Raw genomic sequence first — 18,560 nt, 5'->3', positions numbered from 1 at the left:
TTCTAATCATTAATTAAGATCTGGTCATTTCAGGTTAAGATGACATCACTAACTTTCATTAGTGTAGGTGCTCAGTCAGTTAAATAATAGCTGATGTCTGTTTTCTGGAGCTATTCTGTTCAAAAATCAGTTTCTCCTTTGGTGCCTGTGTGGCTGCTGCTGCTTGTAAAAACATCTAGGTGGGGGAAAAGCTAGTTATTTTTTTTCCATTTTGTAATTTCATCTTTTCTCTCAGGGGTTTGGTATTGTAATACGGAGTTGTTGCAGACTCATAATAACCCTGTTAGAGTAGGCTAGGCTTAGACAGTAACTTGGCCAAAGCCATCCAGTGAGCTTGGTGTCTGAGTGGGGATTTGAGCCCCTGTGTGCTTGTAGTCTGTTTGCTTGTTGCTGTGGTTTTAACTTTGAACAATATGCACCTTTAAAGATCATATTTCTGTACAAATAGAACAGCGTTTCTCAAACTGTGTGTTGTGACCTGATTTTTGGTGGGTCACAGGGCTGGTGCTGCCTGGAGGCTGCAAAGGTGTTCTGGGCCTCGCTGTGCCCCAGAATGCCATGCTGTGCACAACCCACGTCATTGGCCGCATCATGACCTAGAATTCCTTGCGGCATTGCATTCTGGGGTGCAACCCAGGAGTTCTAAGGCTTACTGGGATGCGTTGTGGCCGCCATGGCTGACGAAGTAGGTTGTGGCAGTAAAATATTTGAGAACTGCTGGTTTAGAGCTTTCTTCCTCTGAAGTTGTTCAAATAAGAGTAAGATTGTGGTGCTTTTTTTTTTCCTTCCAGCATGGCTACCTGTGATTTTTATTTATTTTGCCATTCTAGGTGATCCTTTATAGCTTGGGGACATTCGGTTCAGAGGCATGCTGCTGCTGCCTTATTCATACCAGGTCATTCTCTCTACTCATGCAGTGAATAAACTGCACTTTGGAACCTGAGTGAGTTCTTAATCAGTGATACATGGGTAATAAGCTATGGAGTCTGGAGCTGTTGGAACCTGTCACTCATCCATTGCTGCTCAGCTTTCCACCAACCTCACCCTAATCAAAGTCTAAGAAGAGTTAATAGCTCTTACTATCTGAATATTATAAAATAGATTCCCTGTTCCTTTTCACAGCTGCTCTCTCTTTTACCCCCTTCTTGTCACTTTTTTCAAAACTGCAAAATATTAGCTACACAGTCATCTAACCCTGTATTGTCACCTTGATTGTCACCGGCTCTGGAAATGCTGGGGGTTGACTCAAGGCCCTTCTGCGTACAAAGCACGTGGTCTGTGGTTGTATAGTTGAGAGATCACTATTGAATTATTGCTGTATTTATTATAATCTGTCTGAATTAGTCAACCACGTGAACACTCAGGAGTCAGGTCGAATCTACATGGATTTTTTTTTTAAAAAGCATGTTCTAAAGTGGTTCAGTAGGCAAGAGTAGTGCACTGTATCCAGTCCTGTGTATCATGTTGGCTGTCCTCTGCGCTCAGGGGAGTTTGGTTTAAAGCTGGCAGAGGTTAACTAAGAGAGTTGGGTTTTTTCTCCTCTTCTCCTGGTTGTAGGTAGATGCTTGCCAATCCCACAATGTTAATAAAAATAACCATGCATTTTAAAATGGTATATTAAAAAGAAAAATCACTGATCTGGAAATACTGAGCTATATTTAAATAATCTCCTTTTGGGAGACTAATCCATTATTTTGAAATTCTTGAGCTTGGTAATATTTACAGCTGAGATTTAATTTGGTCCTGAAAGGTTCCTTTGAATCCCTGGCTACAATTTAACACCTGTTCAAACAAAAACTGAAGTCTATGCTTTGGTTTTGAATTGAGGGAGAAAATGAAAGGTTTTCTTAGAAAAGGAGTTCAGTAATCTTCCCATGATATTTGCAAAGGAAATCTTGACATTGACACTAACTGGTGCTTATACAACACCTGAAGGAAATCTTTTTACAAGTAATTAGCTAATAGGAATAGTCATCTCAAAGATTTTATTCTGGGTGTGCATAAGTTGTTCATTATACAAGTTCTTTTTTTGCAAATGGAACACGTCAGCTGTGAAACCAGAAATGACTCAAGTTACTTACTTGCTTTCCAAATACTTCTGTTGCACAGAGATGGTAAAGCTGAGGTTAATAACCCATTTTCCTGGAGGGCCACTGTGAGAAATTAGAGAGGGTTGGTGGACCTCTCTTTAATGCCTAAACCCCTCTGCTTGCCACAGATGCAACTTTTTCCATTCTTGTTTTTTGTCTAGATTGGCAGCCTTGGGACAAGGCATCATCCCTTGGGGTGGTTTTGACTTCAGGGCTACCATTTGCTGACCACTACCCTAAAGTGACATAAATAAGAACTTTTTGCATGTGTTTTTTAGAAATAGGATGACTACTCCAAGGGCTCAGAATACACTGCACCAATACAACTTTTGATTTTATTTCAACTTCACCGATGTACTGGGTCAGGGTTGAAGGGTCAGGGCCTCCTCCTCACCTCCCCCCTCCTTGGAACACCTCCTTACCTCCCCCCCATGCTCCCTACCTCTCTGCTGCCCAGTGGTCCCAGTGTCGGCTAGTGCTGAGCTAGCACCAGTGCTCCACCAGTGCTTAGGGCCGCAAACGTGCCTTATGGCACGTTTGCGACAGTGCGCTCTGGTGGTGAGCCTGCACACACTGCATAGAATTGGGCCGTAGGTTGTCCCAAGAACTCTGACCTTCTCTGTTTACTGTCTTCTGCAAACTAGCAGTTGGTTCCAGTTGCTCTGGCAAAACACCCCCAGGCGTTCCTGTGCTTGATCTGTGAAACCTAGCTTTGATTATGTCATGGGGTTACTTGAATATATGAGAGGAAGCCACTTGGCTTCTCTATCCCACCCCTTCACCCAGACAGATGAGGTTAGCTGCCCAAGCAGAAAGCTCTGAGATTGTCTGTGGAGCAGTTGTCTTTGGGGGAAGTTCGTTTCAGACAAAGAACAGCCACTGCAGGAGGATCTCCCAGCAACTTTTAGAATGCTGAACCCATCACAGAAGGCTTTGAAGGATTAGAAGTGTCCAAAACGGGGGGGGGGAGCATTTATTACAGAGCCTATTCCGTGGTGGTGGTAGCAGCGAAGAGATCGTTCTTCTCTGCTACCATTGCATCTGCTGACAATCGTCCGGCAGAGCTGTTCCGTGTGGTGCGGGGCCTCCTCCATCAGGCCCCTCCAGTAGACCAGGAGGAACACACAGTCAGCCGCTGTGATGTGTTTGCACAACATTTTGCAGATAAAATCGATCGTATTCGTCACAACCTGGATGCCACATTGACAATGTCTGACGATGCCCCTTGGCAACTGCTTGTCCAGTGTTGTGGGATTCTTTTCAGCTTGTACAGCCTGAGGATGTGGACAGACTCCTTTGGAGTGTGAGGCCATCTGCCTGCCTGCTTGACCCTTGCCCAGCTTGGATGATAAGAGCTGCCTGGGGTGGACTGGCTGAGTGGACAGGGAGGATGGTCAACTCTTCCTTGATGGAGGGGACGTTGCCATGTGCTTTGAAACAGGCGGTGGTTCGCCCCCTCCTGAAGAGGCCCTCCCTGGATTCCACTGTGTTAGACAACTACCGGCCAGTCTCCAACATCCCGTTTCTGGGCAAGGTAATTGAGCAGGTGGTGGCGTCCCAACTCCAGAGGGTCTTGGATGAAGTGGATTATCTGGATCCTTTTCAATTTGGTTTCAGGCTGGGCTTTGGGACGGAAACTGCCTTGGTCGCCTTGGTGGATGACCTATGCTAGGGACTGGACAGGGGGAGTGCGTCCCTGCTGGTCCTGCTGGACCTCTCAGCGGCTTTCGATACCATTGACCATGGTATCCTTCTGGGCCGATTGGCCAAGTTGGGAGTTGGAGGCACTGTTTTGCGGTGGTTCTGCTCCTACTTGGAGGATCGGTCCCAGATGTTGGTGCTGGGGGATGCCTGTTCGACACCCTGGCCCTTGAGGTGCGGGGTGCCACAGGGCTCAATTCTGTCCCCCATGATATTTAACATCTACATGAAACCGCTGGGAGAGGTCATCTGGGGGTTTGGAGTGGGGTGCCATCAATATGCCGAAGACACCCAGCTCTATCTCTCCTTTCCTCCAGACTCCAGGGTGGCGGTTGAGGGCCTGGAGCGCTGTCTGGAGGCAGTGAGGATCTGGATGGGGGCTAACAAGCTGAAATTAGATCCAGATAAGACAGAGGCTCTCCTGGTTCGGAAATCCTCGATGCAGGTGCTGGAGTATCAGCTTGCACTGAATGGGGTTGCACTCCCCCTGAAGGAGCAGGTCCACAGCTTGGGGGTCCACCTGGACTCGCAGCTGCTCTTGGATTCCCAGGTGGTGGCTGTGGTTATGGGGGCCTTCGCTAAGCTTCAGCTGGTGTGCCAGCTGCGGCCGTACTTGGATCGTGCAGACCTGGCCACAGTGATCCATGCCACGGTGACATCGAGGCTAGATTATTGTAACACGCTCTATGTGGGGCTGCCCTTGAAGACGGTTCAGAAACTGCAACTAGTGCAGAATGCGGCGGCCCGTGTAGTTACTGGAGGTAGGTGGTTCAACTCTGTCAGCCCGCTTCTCCGAGGGCTGCATTGGCTGCTCATTCGTTTCCAGGCCCAATTCAAGGTGCTGGTTTTGACCTTTAAAGCCCTATACTGCTCTGGGCCAGGCTATCTTAGAGATCGCCTTCTTCCGTACAATCCGGCTCGTCCTCTTAGGTCATCAGAGAAGGCCTTTTTACAAGTGCTGCCGCCTAGGGAGGTGCGTGGGGCGGCGGCAAGAAATAGGGCCTTCTCAGTAGTGGCACCAACGCTATGGAACTCCCTTCCCCTTGACTTAAGAATGGCTCCCTCTCTTGAGACTTTTCGGCGAGACCTGAAGACCCTTCTGTTTAAACAAGCCTTCTGAGTTCATGGCCTTTTTAACATCTTTTCAACATCTCTTAATGTTTTTTACAGGCCTGGTTCTTTTATGATTTGTTGCTCTATGCTCTTTTTACCTGACTATTTTTTATCTGACTGCTATCTTTATGATATGTATTAATATGTTTTTATTTGTATTAAATTATGTTTTTAATCTGTTTTAATCTGTTGTAAGCCGCCTTGAGTCCCTTCGGGGAGAAAGGTGGGGTAAAAATAAAATTATTATTATTATTATTTATCTCATCTTGATATAATTTTAATAGCCTGTCACAAAAAGTCATGGTCTCTCAGGGGGTTGTACTAATAGGAGTTTTCCCAACATCTAATTAGAGGAAATTTAATTGGGCAGGCAATACTGTTTATATACTACGGCTGCAATCCTCACCACACTGTCCTGAGAGGAAGCCCCATTGAACAAAATAGGACTTACTTCTGAGTAGACCTGGTTAGGATTGTGCCCTAATAGTTATACTTACTGATTTAACCTAGGCCTGCAATTTAGCTTCTTGCTCTTACCTTACTGTCTGTGGATGTGTTAATTACCACTGGTTCTTGTTCCGACCTGATTGTTTTAACTGCACGTAACTTCTTCAGATCTCAAAGGCTCATTTAAGAACAGTGCCTTTTCTTTTTTTCCAGAGCACAACAGTTGCTGTTTGAGTTGAATTGTGCTACAGCTTTCCCCAATGCTTTTAAATAACCTTATTATCAAATGATGCATTTGCGTCAGTAGCAAACTGCAGGTTTATGTGTGTGACCAGCAGTAGATTTCAGCCTTTCACTCCCTTTCCCTTCTCCTGGGATACTTGAAAGGGACTATGGCCAGGATCTGAAGAGGGGCTTAGGGGCTGCTTCCAAAGGGACTTCTCCTAGTGCAGAGGTGTATTTGACTTTCTTTCTCCAAAGAGCTGGCTCCTGTGGCAGATCACAAATGGCTTTTGAAACTCCTTTTCATTTTCAGATGACTTTACTGTGGGATATGGAGGGCTGCTGTTTGAGAAGAAGGTCTTTCTTATCATGTTTTACAGACCTAACTAAACAAGAACCCTACTTGGTATTTAGTTAGTGCTTTCCCTAGGTGCTCCAAGCACATTTATCTCCGTAATTTGCACAGTGTTTGTAGGGTAGATTAGCATTATGTTTTCATTGCAGATGGGAAGAGAGACACCGAAGCTGAAAGCAGAGAGCCTTGCTGAAGGCCATCGTGATAGTTCAAAGCTGAGCTAAAGTGTGTAGCAAAGATTTCATGCTTCACACTTCATGCCCTTACCTGTATCACTCTGTATTCTCCCTATATTCAGTAATGTGCATCCATTTGTAGTTGAATGAATCTACTATTGTTCTTTAAGAAGTGTGCCTAGCATGCTGTTTCTATTGGTCAGTAGGAGAAGTGGTTTTGGATTGGGATTTCAAGCTGGTCTTGATGGGTAGGGTTCCCTCTGAAAGAGTAGGTTCATAGCTTGAGAGTACTCTTGGACCCTGCCCTGCTCTTGAACACCTTTGGGTAGTCTCACCAGTTTCATCAGTCTCATTTCTTTTTGAAGTTCTTGAATACATTTTGCTATTCTAAATGCTGGGCTATGCAACAATTACATCAGTTTTAACCACTGGTGTCACTAAGGTTGGTGACCGTAGTGCAGGGCAGGAGGAGAGTAGCATTAGGGGTAGGCAGAATGGGGGTGGGGAAGGGGTAAAATGGGGTGGGGGAGGACAGCAATGGCCAGGAAAGTCTCTGAAACCCAGATCTAGCAGCCCCACCCCACTGCTGGTGGTTTTAACTACAAGGATTTCCCCCCAAACCCCAAAGCCTAGGGACTGGAATAGTAAGGTCCTGAGAATTCTGTTAGGTTCTTAGTGCCTCCTCCCTCACTTTCAGAAAACTACAGTTCCCAAGGTTCCCTGGGAATAATGTTTGTCCATTAAAACTGCTGAAATCTGTAGTATAGACGTGCTATAAGAGAAGGTGAAAAGATGTTTGAAAGCACAAAAATCATTAAAAGGCTACTAGTATGACAAAGTATAGATAACTATTTAGAACTGAAATATAAAGTTTTTGCTGTTAAGACATATTATGTACCAGAGCTTTGTCTTTGAGGTTGTTTTTGAAAGCTCAACATTTTCTGCAAAACCTGACTTTATTAGCATGAGGACCGAGGCTCAAGCTTTAATCTTATCTTGGCTCTTGCACAAACTACATTTTATTTTTCTTTCTCAAGAGGGATGAAAGTAGTTTTCAGTTTTTATGTGCAGTCCCTGCCAAGAACCACAGGACTTATGAAATAGAAAAATGTTTTCCAGCCTCTACAGGGTATTAACAGAACCTACCAAATTAATATACCACAGTAAGCTGGCTTGGTTGGCATGCTTCGAGCTGCCAGTCATAAAACAGTGTGTTTTTGTTTGCAAAGGTCTTCTAACAACTGTTTAAAACTGACACCCTTGAAGTATGCAGAATGAATAAGGTGGTTATTACTTCAGTGAAATCAAGGGATCAAGAAGCTGGTGGAGGAAACAGTCACTAAGAAAACTCATTTACAGAATGCGACTTGTCATGTGTGCTCCCCCTTTAAATTGAGATATATTGCTTTATACATCTTCTGATGATGAAGGAAAAGGTTTTTGGTTTTTCGTCATCTTACAGCACAATCCAATCTTGCGCTGGAACAGGCAAGCCAGGAGGCCTGCACTGTATCCAGCGCAAGATAGGGCTGCAAAGTGGTTCAGCTGAAGGTAAGGGGAAACTCTTCCCCTTTCCCCCGGGTAAGCCACTGCAGCCCCTATGGGTCTCCTCAGACTTGCACCATCTCAAGAGGTGGCAGAAGTCCGAGGAGAGCAGAGCAACTTGAAACCACTCCACGCTGCTCGGTTATGGGGGCTGGAATCCGGCATAACAGCTGGATCCCAGCCCTGCCTCCCGCTCCCCACCCACTCGCCCCCGGAATGCCTCCCTCCCACCTTCTCCGTGTCCTCCACAGAGCCTTGCGTCTTGCCAAGCTTTGCCGATGCAAGGCTCGCTCCCTCCATCAGCGCAGAGGCTGAATTCAACCTCCACGCGCTGGCCCAGCCAACTCTCAAATTCAGCCTTGCGGCACGCTTGCAACCTTCCTGGGCCAGCGTAAGGGACTTGCACTGGCCCAAGGACAAGTCAGGATTGTGCCCTTAATTATACACCTTGCTGTTTTGAAAGCACTTCTTCCTTATCAGTTCAGCCCCAAAATATGCAACCTGCTTAACCCTCATGTGCATGGCAAGTCTTGCCCCAATGGAGAACTTTTTAAGAAAGAGAATTCAAACCCTGGCAAATCAAAGATACATCTTCAATAAGACAAGCCTAAGAGGAAGTTGCTGAAGATATAACTAATAATAAAGTTATTGCTTATGTGAGAACAGTTGCAAAGAAATGAAATTATTTGCAACAGTCTTCACTGAAGTTGTGGGGGGATACTCCGATTTGGACCACAGTTTTCTAGTCGTGCCTCTGAAAAGCTTTCAGAGGTAGCAAAGGATGACTTTTTCAAAGAAACTGAAAAATTGCACATAGTTTTACTGGGTCTGGATAATATTCACCCTTGACTTCTTATCCCCCTTGTTCACTATTAACTCATTAATAAAACAAGGACTTTAATGGACAGGAAGGTGCCCGTTATATCATCAGTTGGATCTAGCAAGAAAGTGAGATTTTAGAGACTTGCCAGCCGAACTCCATCTTACTTAATTTGTTGAAAGGCAAAAATAATTTGGCATATAGGAGAATACACCATGTTGGCAAACTATTGGCAAGTTTTTGTCAGTCTGATCTTATAGAATATTTTGTGGTTAGTTAGCAAAAAATGGGTGTGATAGGTGACCCAGTAGAAATTGAACTTGTGTTTTCAAAAAGTTAATGACAAAGGGCCAAATCCTATCCAGTTTTCCAGCACTGGTGCAGGCGTGCCAAAAGGGCATGTACTGCATCCTGCAGGAGGGGGGTAGTCACAGACGCCTCCTCAAGGGAGTATTTATTCCCTTTCATCGAAGCTGCAGTGCAGCTGCACTGGCTCTGTAAAGTTGGATAGGATTGGACCCAAAGTCCCTTGCTAAAGGTTACTGATGAAGTTAGCAGACATGGGATATAAGGGGGTCACTTGGTAGTTAAAAGACATACAGCAAATATAGGAATAAGTTAGTAGTTTCCCTCTGGAGGGAAGTAATCAGTTGGGTCATCCAAAACAGTCTATTTTATGACTGGTGTTGTTTAGTTTATTCATAAATGATCTGGAAAGGCAAAAGGTGAGGTTGCCCATGACACCACATTAGCAAGGATGCTGAAATTCCAAACAGACTGGAAGAAATCTGATGATTTCAGATTTCAAGATCACGTTCACCAAGTCTAGATAGGAACCCGATGTTTCACCTTAAGCATTTTCTTTATTCCCTTGATAATACTCTGAAACATCAGGTTACTATCTAGACTTGGTAAACATGGCCTTGAAACCTGGAAAAAGAATTTCTCATCTGGTGACAACTCTGGCCACAGAAGCCTTAGTTTCTACATTAGACTGGAAGAAAGTCTCTCCCAAAACTAAATGATTAAAGCAACAAAATGTCAGATGAGATTTGTCATGAGCAAGCCCAAAGTGATATGTACATTGGATTAAAAAAAAACACCATACATGCCCTTAATATCTAGTATACATTGAGGGTGGTGGTAGTGGTCTGAATTAGCTGTAATTACTGAGAAATATTTAGGTTGCTTTTAGAACAGGGGCATCATACTCATTTCATACAGCAGGCTGAGTAGCATTCGTAATGCCTGCTGAGGACCAGAAGTGATGTCATTAAGCCGGAAGTGATGTCATTTATCATGACCAGAATAAGCACTTTTTATAACTTAGGAACTCAGCTGCAAATGACAGAAAAGAAAATACATAAATCTTGATCATATTTTCAAGTTGCGGGAGATGCCCAATTATCATGAATACTGCCCTTTTGCAGCAACCCCTAGCCCTGTTCAGCAGCTGGTGGTGGTGCTGGGAAAGCCTGAGGGATAAAGAGCTTTTGGAGGCTGCATCCAGACTGCAGGCCTTATGTTTGACACCCCTGCTTTAGAAAGACTCATGAAATTGGGGGAGGGGCAATTAGCTTGGAGAAGAGATGAGTGTGAGGTTTTGTTTTAAAGATGAAGTGTGTGATGAGACCGTATACAGAAATGCTCTTGCCTTGTGCATATGCATACACATGCACTGAACACACTAGAGCTTGGGATTGTTTACACAATTGATAGGAAGTTATTCATTCATATAATTCCTCTTGCAGCCTATTCATGGAGGATTGTCAATTTCACTGCTACTAGCCACAATAGCTGAAAGTGAAACATCAATTTAGCATATTTCTGATGATCAGATGCTGGGCACTACACAAGTGGCTGTCTGCACAAGTCTTGAAACTCAGAAAGCCTGCTTTTGAATTTCCCAGGAGTATTTGGATGGTCACTGATGGGGATGCAGTGTTGCACTATATAGATGTTTGGCCAGATTCAACCAGGCAGTTTGTATATTGGAGCAAAGAAAAGAAAAGATCAGCAAAGAAGAGATTGGAGTTTGTGGATAAAGCTCTTACTACATCATTCTGGGAGAAATGTGGGGTAAGAGGATTACAGGGAGCTGTTAGGTATACTGAGCCTTTGCCTTACAGTCAGATTGGTTTCCAAAGAGTTCTGTGATGGGGATTCTTGTCTCCCAAATTGCATTGTTGTAGGTCACGCGTAGGAAACTAGTTGTGGGGGTGGGGAACAAGTCAACTGTGCTTGAAATTGGTACATAGTGACTGTATAAATGTTCAAGTAGTACAAGGCAGCTTCCTTTTTACTATGAATGGATAGTACTATGGATAGTACATAGTACTATGAATAGTACTATGAATGCAAGGTCCCAGGGCATGGTCTGAGAACACATCATGCAGCCGTCTTGCTGAAGCTGAGCAGGTCTAGATCTGATCTGTGCTTAGATGAGTGACCATGAGTTGTGTCTGTCACCTTGATTTCCCTGAAAAGCAGGATATAAAGCAGAGGGGAAAAAATCAGTGGTTGTTAAGGCCATGTGTATTCTGGGCACATGTGTATTTTCCCACATTTAATGAAGAATTGAATCTTTCATTTTTAAGAAGTTCTTCGTTCTAAGGGTTGAAGAGGAAAACCTTGAAATACGTAGGCACGTGTTAGAAAAGGCTCTGCTGAAGATGATCTGAATAGGACTTGCAGTTGTCAAGCAACGTAGTCTTCTCTTATCACTCCCATTCCTTGTGAGGATTTCTCACTCTCGAAAGACAACATTCTGGTACCCAGGTGCAGCTCAGGGGGTTGGAATACGGTCCAACAATAAAGGAGTGAAGGTGCAAAAGAGAGCAACTAAGATGATTACGGGGTTCGGGCACCTTCCTTATGAGGAAAGGCTACGGCGTTTGGGCCTCTTCAGCCTAGAAAAGAGACGCTTGAGGGGGGACATGATTGAGACATACAAAATTATGCAGGGGATGGACAGAGTGGATAGGGAGATGCTCTTTACACTCTCACATAATACCAGAACCAGGGGACATCCACTAAAATTGAGTGTTGGGCGGGTTAGGACAGACAAAAGAAAATATTTCTTTACTCAGCGCGTGGTCGGTCTGTGGAACTCCTTGCCACAGGATGTGGTGCTGGCGTCTAGCCTAGACACCTTTAAAAGGGGATTGGACGAGTTTCTGGAGGAAAAATCCATTATGGGGTACAAGCCATGATGTGTATGCGCAACCTCCTGATTTTAGGAATGGGTTAAGTCAGAATGCCAGATGGAGGGGAGAGCACCAGGATGAGGTCTCATGTTATCTGGTGTGCTCCCTGGGGCATTTGGTGGGCCGCTGTGAGATACAGGAAGCTGGACTAGATGGGCCTATGGCCTGATCCAGTGGGGCTGTTCTTATGTTCTTATGTTCCCATAGAAAATACAATTTTCATCTCTTGTACAGCTGTCGCATGTGTCTATACTCTATAGGGACCCTTGCCACCAGTCAATACTTTCCGCAGAGGTACCATTAATCCTCTATCACAATTGAGACAACAACTATGTCACTAACAAGAACTGACAGTGTGCAAAGCAAGATAATTCAAGCAGGGAACCCAGCTGCAGACTATATATAAAATTGGTTATTTTATATATGTTTGTCCCATTTCTTAAACAAAGTTCCCAAAGTGGTTCATAATAGTAATAAAATACAGTAAATACCTTCCACATTAAACAAGATGACAGCAAAAGTGAGTCCAACTGAAAGCAGAAAAACACCTGATGTCTTTGCCTGATTGTCTGTTTCTCACAAGTACAACGCATGCACACACACATGCAGGCTGTTGTTAAAGAATACAATGCTGAGAAATCATTTTAGAAGATATTTACCCATTTTACAGATGGGAGAGGCTGAGTACCAAGGACAACTATGACTCCCTGGAGAACTTCAAACACATGTGCAGGAGGTCACTCAACAATGAAAGTAACACAAAATTAAACTGGGAGCAGGAGGGACACAGTAGCTCTCTCTTTCTCTCTCCCTCCCCCTCTCTCTGTCTCTCTCTCTCTCTCTCTCACTCACACACACACACACACATACACACACCTCTAAGTGACAATCAGCTAGGCTTTTCCTCGCTGCCACTGCTAGCCTGCTTTCTGCAGTGTGGAAGCCAGGCATGATTGCTTTGCAGGCCACTTCATATTTTCTTCTCACTCTGTTGGGAACCTGTTGCCCCTCCCCCAAGTCCAGGCAATGGTAGAGCAGTGCATTCTCATTGCACAGTTAATTAGATGTTATATGTATATGTATATGTATATGATTTGAGGAATGATGTCTTGTAGTTATTGCCCTTCAGAAAAAAAGGAGTTGGATTTACCTGTAAATAACTTTGGATGGGATGGGGGTGAGGAGAAATGCTGCTTTGGAATGATTTTTTTTAGTTTCTTGCTCTTGCTTTCTTGTTTTCATGGGCCGTGCTATTGTAAACAGAAAAAATATTGATTGATTGGATGGTCATATTATGTGGTAACTGCGGCTTTCACCTTGCTTAGTGAAGGGCTGTTGTCTGATGACCTGATTAGTTTGGAAAACAGCCTTGGATATTGACCAGCAAGGAGAGAAACCTGTGACTGTTTTGTGTGCTTAGTTAAAAAAGAGAGAGGGAGTAGAAAGTGAAATCATGGGAATCGGAACCCTATGATGTTTTGAGTATTGCTTTATGTCCAGACTGGTGTCCAAAGATTTGATTCATGGCATGAACTTTCAGTTGTCTCAGTATCTCTTCATTTAGAATCAGGCAACATTTTGGACACCAATTTAGGCACAAAGCAATACTCAAAACATGATAGGGTTTATTTTCAGCTATATTGGGGCAGATGTATTTATGTATTATTTATGGTATTTGGGGCATATTTTATTAGAGTGAAAAAACCGATTCACATCCAAATGGTTACGCTGACTCACATTCAGCAGTGTTACTCTGGGGTGTTAAAATGGGATGCGAAAGCAGCATGTTTCTTTTTTGTTTACACAAGCAGGTAGGCTGTGTTCGAATTCTATAGGTCTAGTGGATGTATGTCCTTGAATGTAAACTTGATTATGACTGTGCCTGCTAGCCATGACTGATGCCGACTTCTGTTCTATTACAGGAATGTTTACCCTCGCAGAAGTTGCATCTCTTAATGACATTCAGCCAACTTACCGCATCCTGAAACCATGGTGGGATGTATTTATGGATTATCTGGCCGTTGTTATGCTAATGGTCGCCATTTTTGCTGGAACCATGCAGCTGACCAAAGACCAGGTGGTTTGTTTGCCCGTGTTGCAGCCTGTAGAGGTGCAGCCCAGCTCTCCGGGAAGTGCCAAAGTCCCAAACGTTGTACCAGACTCCGAAACAACAGCGGTTCAAGACAAAGAAAAGGCACAGACCGTTTCCTTTGAAACACCCTCTGTCGTCACCCCTGACATACCTCCAAGCAGAGCCTCACCACTGCGCTCCACGGTTGCAAATCAGGAAACAAAGAAGGATCAGGAAGATCCTCCGGGCCGAAAAACAAACTTGGATTATCAGCAATATGTTTTTATTAACCAGATGTGCTATCACTTGGCTCTTCCTTGGTATTCAAAGTACTTTCCCTACTTAGCGCTTATACATACTATTATTTTAATGGTCAGCAGCAATTTTTGGTTTAAATATCCCAAAACGTGCTCCAAGATTGAGCACTTTGTTTCTATTTTGGGGAAGTGCTTTGAATCTCCTTGGACGACAAAAGCGTTGTCTGAAACAGCATGTGAGGATTCAGAGGAGAATAAACAGAGACTAACGGGGGCCCAGTCTCTGCCAAAGCACGTCTCAACGAGTAGCGATGAAGGAAGCCCGAGTGCCAGCACCCCTATGATAGGCAAGTCCGGTTTTAAGTTTTCAGCAGAAAAGCCTGTTGTCGAGGTCCCCAGCATGACCATTTTGGACAAAAAAGATGGAGAGCAGGCAAAAGCCCTCTTTGAAAAAGTACGGAAATTCCGGGCCCACGTGGAGGACAGTGATTTGATTTATAAACTCTATGTTGTTCAGACTGTCATCAAAACTGTGAAATTCATATTCATTCTGTGCTACACAGCAAACTTTGTCAATGAAATAAGTTTTGAGCACAGCTGCACGCCCAAAGTAGAGCACTTGACTGGCTACCAAGAGTTTGAATGCACACACAACATGGCTTATATGCTGAAGAAGCTCCTCATCAGTTATATCTCTCTCATTTGTGTCTACGGTTTTATCTGCCTGTACACACTCTTTTGGTTATTTCGGTTACCCCTGAAGGAATACTCCTTTGAGAAAGTGAGAGAGGAAAGCAGTTTCAGTGATATTCCAGATGTCAAGAATGATTTTGCATTTCTCTTGCACATGGTTGACCAGTACGATCAGTTGTATTCCAAGCGGTTTGGGGTCTTCCTGTCAGAGGTAAGCGAGAATAAATTGAGAGAAATAAGTTTGAACCACGAGTGGACTTTTGAAAAGCTGCGGCAGCATGTCTCTCGCAACGCCCAAGACAAGCAAGAACTGCACCTGTTCATGCTGTCAGGGGTCCCAGATGCAGTGTTTGACCTTACAGACCTTGATGTCTTGAAACTTGAGCTGATCCCTGAAGCAAAAATCCCTGCTAAAATCTCCCAGATGACGAACCTTCAAGAGCTACATCTCTACCACTGCCCAGCAAAGGTAGAACAAACAGCCTTCAGCTTCCTCCGCGACCACTTGAGGTGCTTGCATGTGAAGTTCACAGATGTGGCCGAAATTCCAGCTTGGGTGTACTTACTCAAAAATCTCCGAGAGTTGTACCTGATCGGCAATTTGAACTCTGAAAATAACAAAATGATAGGACTTGAATCTCTTAGAGAATTGAGGCATCTTAAAATTCTCTACGTGAAAAGCAATTTGACCAAAATTCCCTCCAACATCACAGACGTGGCACCTCATCTAACCAAGCTTGTCATTCATAATGATGGTACCAAGCTCTTTGTATTGAACAGCCTTAAGAAAATGATGAATGTAGCAGAGTTAGAATTGCAGAACTGTGAACTGGAGAGAATTCCACATGCCATTTTCAGTCTCACCAATTTACAGGAATTGGACTTAAAGTCAAATAGCATACGCACAATAGAAGAAGTCATCAGCTTCCAACATTTAAAAAGACTGACTTGCCTGAAGTTATGGCACAATAAAATAGTCAACATTCCTCCTTCCATTACCCATGTGAAAAACCTGGAGTCCCTTTACCTCTCCAACAATAAACTCGAATCCTTGCCAGCTGCAGTGTTCAGTTTACAGAAACTCAGATGTTTAGATGTCAGCTACAACTCCATCGGCGTGATTCCTGTGGAAGTCGGCTTGCTCCAGAACTTGCAGCATTTGCATATCACCGGAAACAAGGTGGATATTTTGCCAAAACAGTTGTTTAAATGTGCTAAGTTGAGGACTTTGAGTGTGGGGCAAAACTGTATCACCTCAATCCCCGAAAAAGTTGGCCAGCTGCTGCAGCTAACCCATTTGGAGCTGAAGGGCAACTGTTTGGACCGTCTCCCAGCAACCTTGGGTCAGTGTCGGCTTCTCAGGAAAAGTGGACTCGTTGTGGAAGATCACCTCTTTGACACGTTGCCTTCAGAAGTCAAAGAAGCATTAAACCAAGATACAAACATTCCCTTTGCTAATGGGATCTAAATAGAAATAGAACTCCCAATGACTGACGTAGACCATGCTCAAGTACAAGTTGTTATAAAATCCTGTGTTAAGAATCTGGAACTCTTTTTTTAAGAAAAGACTGTTAGAAGGTGGTAGAAGATGTTTGGTGTTTGTAGTATTTAAAAAAAACAAAAAACAACCATCATTTCCAAACTATTTGGAGGGGAAGAGGAGGGAGGGAACCCTTAAACAGTCTTGATCCTTTTTTCTTTTAAGATGTTTGTAACTTGGATGCTGCCGCTTTTGAATGTTTACAAATTGCTCGCCTGCTTAATGTACTGATTAAACTGGTGACCTTTTCTTACTATAAATAATGTTAATGGCTCAATTCATTTTATAGTCCTTTTAAAACAAACAGATTTTCTATTCCAAAATCATTCCATTTGATTTCAGGAAGCACAGTCGGCACTGATTCATCAAGAGAGATTTTTATTTTATTTATTTATTTGCAGATTCATATATCACCTTTCCCCAGGTAACAAAACCTGATGCCCAAGGTGGTTAACAGCGTGTCATATACATATATAATAAAATAACATATTAAAATCACAGTAGTGTAAATATGCAGATTGTTCCTCTGTATACGTAGATGAGGGACCTATGGTTTTAACTAACCGCAGGTTCCAAACCCATGGTGGAGTCTGAACCTGAGCTCCCAGACGCAACCGATTGAGCCTGGGAGCCTTTCTGAGACCCACAGAGACTGCATATAACCTCTACAGGCCTCAGAAATGCCTCGGCACTTCCAGTTTTTTTGAAAACTGGAAGTACCTTTCTGTCACATCCGGAGACCTTTCTGAGACCTATTGAGGAATCTGCAGGCCTCAGAACAACTCTGGGCAGCAACCGGAGAACATCTCTAGTTACATCTAGTGGTCCTATAGACCAGACCCATGGTTTTGTTTATCCGCATGATTTGGTATCTGCAGGGGTTCCGGAAATAGATTCCCTGTGGATACTGTAAACCTAAAAAACAGCACCTAAAACTGTTGTAGGCTACTAGTTACATGCATGTTGCATGTGACTATGTTTTCTGGATCAGGGCCATTAGCACTACTGATGTGGGTAGCCAAGGTATGTTTTGTTGACTGGGCATGAAATTAATTCTTTTATTATTCCTTATTTATCCTTCAAATTGCTATAGAAGTTCTAACTTTTTTAATGCTGTTTCCTCTCAGTCCCTCTAGTGTAGACACAGGCACATGGCAGAGCATTTATTTTGTGTACAGAAGATTCCAATTTCATTCCCACCATCTCCAGTCTAACAGGATCAGATAGCAAGTGATGGGAAAGGCCCCCTTCTGAGACTGTGGAGAACTACTGCCAGTCAGACAATATCGGACTAGATAGAAGATGGACAGTAGTTGTGGCACAAAATAAAGCTGCTGTGCACAGTCATGTTCAAAACATGCTGTAGAAATTGGAGTTTCTTGCTTTGATCTATTTTTTAAAAACCATTTTAAACCTTTACAGGAAATGTAAAATAAAAAAAATATAATAAATCATTGCAAATAGTGATGTGACCATCTAATTGGTTGGCAACCTTCAGTCTCGAAAGACTATGGTATAAGCCTACAGCACCCAGTATTCCCAGGCGGTCTCCCATCCAAGTACTAACCAGGCCTGACCCTGCTTAGCTTCCAAGATCAGATGAGATTGGGCATGTGCAGGGTGACAATCTCTACTGTAATGAAAAATTCAGCATTCTCTTTACAATTAAATCTACAGAAGTATCACACTCATTACAACAAATTAATTGACTTTCCTGAGGAGGAATTTTCATAATAAAGGACCCACTGTGAGAAAGGCTGTGTGCTGTAGCTGAAACAAACCGATCTGTTGGCGGCACCAGGAGCAGGGCTTTCTACTAAGATATTGCAGGCGGTCTATATAGGAATAGGGACTCTCAGAGACTAACTGAGCCTTGGGCTCAGTTGTTTTTTTTTTAAACCAGAACATTCAGTCATGCCTAGAAGCTAATATGCACCAAGTGCAGTTGAAATAGAACTCAAAAGGCTTTTTAAAAGCATCAGTAGAGCTTACTACATTCCTTTGAGAATAATGGAGTAGGAAACATCAGCTCTATTTCACAGAACAGCCACAACAACAACAAAAAATTTAGTTTGGACAACTTCACATTTTGAGGATAGGTCAGAATCTGGTATGGATGGATGCCTGCCACCCTCCAGGTCTGTACCTTAACTCACAAGAACAGCAGTTTTCCAGCCTTTTTCAACTCATGGTATACCGAAGAGGTACTGAAATGGTTAAGTTGCACTGTCAGTTCTTTGTCAAATGACAAGGCACACTGGACTGCTGGTAGGGGACTCGCATCCCACAATGGCCCTACTAATTAATGATCCTCCTTCAATCTT

General features: G+C 43.5%; 1 protein-coding gene and 1 pseudogene across 1 annotated transcript in view; one reads left to right on the top strand and one right to left on the bottom strand.

Moving 5' to 3' along the window:
* The window catches only part of LRRC8D (leucine rich repeat containing 8 VRAC subunit D), a 55,423-nt gene extending 38,974 nt beyond the window's left edge, over positions 1 to 16,449 (top strand). Inside the window, exon 2 of the mRNA XM_066624162.1 lies at positions 13,598 to 16,449. Within this exon, the coding sequence (XP_066480259.1) occupies positions 13,600 to 16,164 (2,565 nt within the window). The 5' untranslated portion in view covers positions 13,598 to 13,599 and the 3' untranslated portion in view covers positions 16,165 to 16,449. The remainder of the gene's footprint in view (positions 1 to 13,597) is intronic.
* A 1,305-nt stretch (positions 16,450 to 17,754) lies between these two features.
* LOC136650113 (5S ribosomal RNA) lies at positions 17,755 to 17,874 on the bottom strand (annotated as a pseudogene).
* Between the last annotated feature and the right edge of the window lie 686 nt (positions 17,875 to 18,560).

The sequence above is a fragment of the Tiliqua scincoides genome, chromosome 4 (assembly GCF_035046505.1).
Source record: "Tiliqua scincoides isolate rTilSci1 chromosome 4, rTilSci1.hap2, whole genome shotgun sequence".
Lineage (NCBI taxonomy): Eukaryota > Metazoa > Chordata > Lepidosauria > Squamata > Scincidae > Tiliqua > Tiliqua scincoides.
This window is presented reverse-complemented; position numbering and strand designations above follow the sequence as displayed.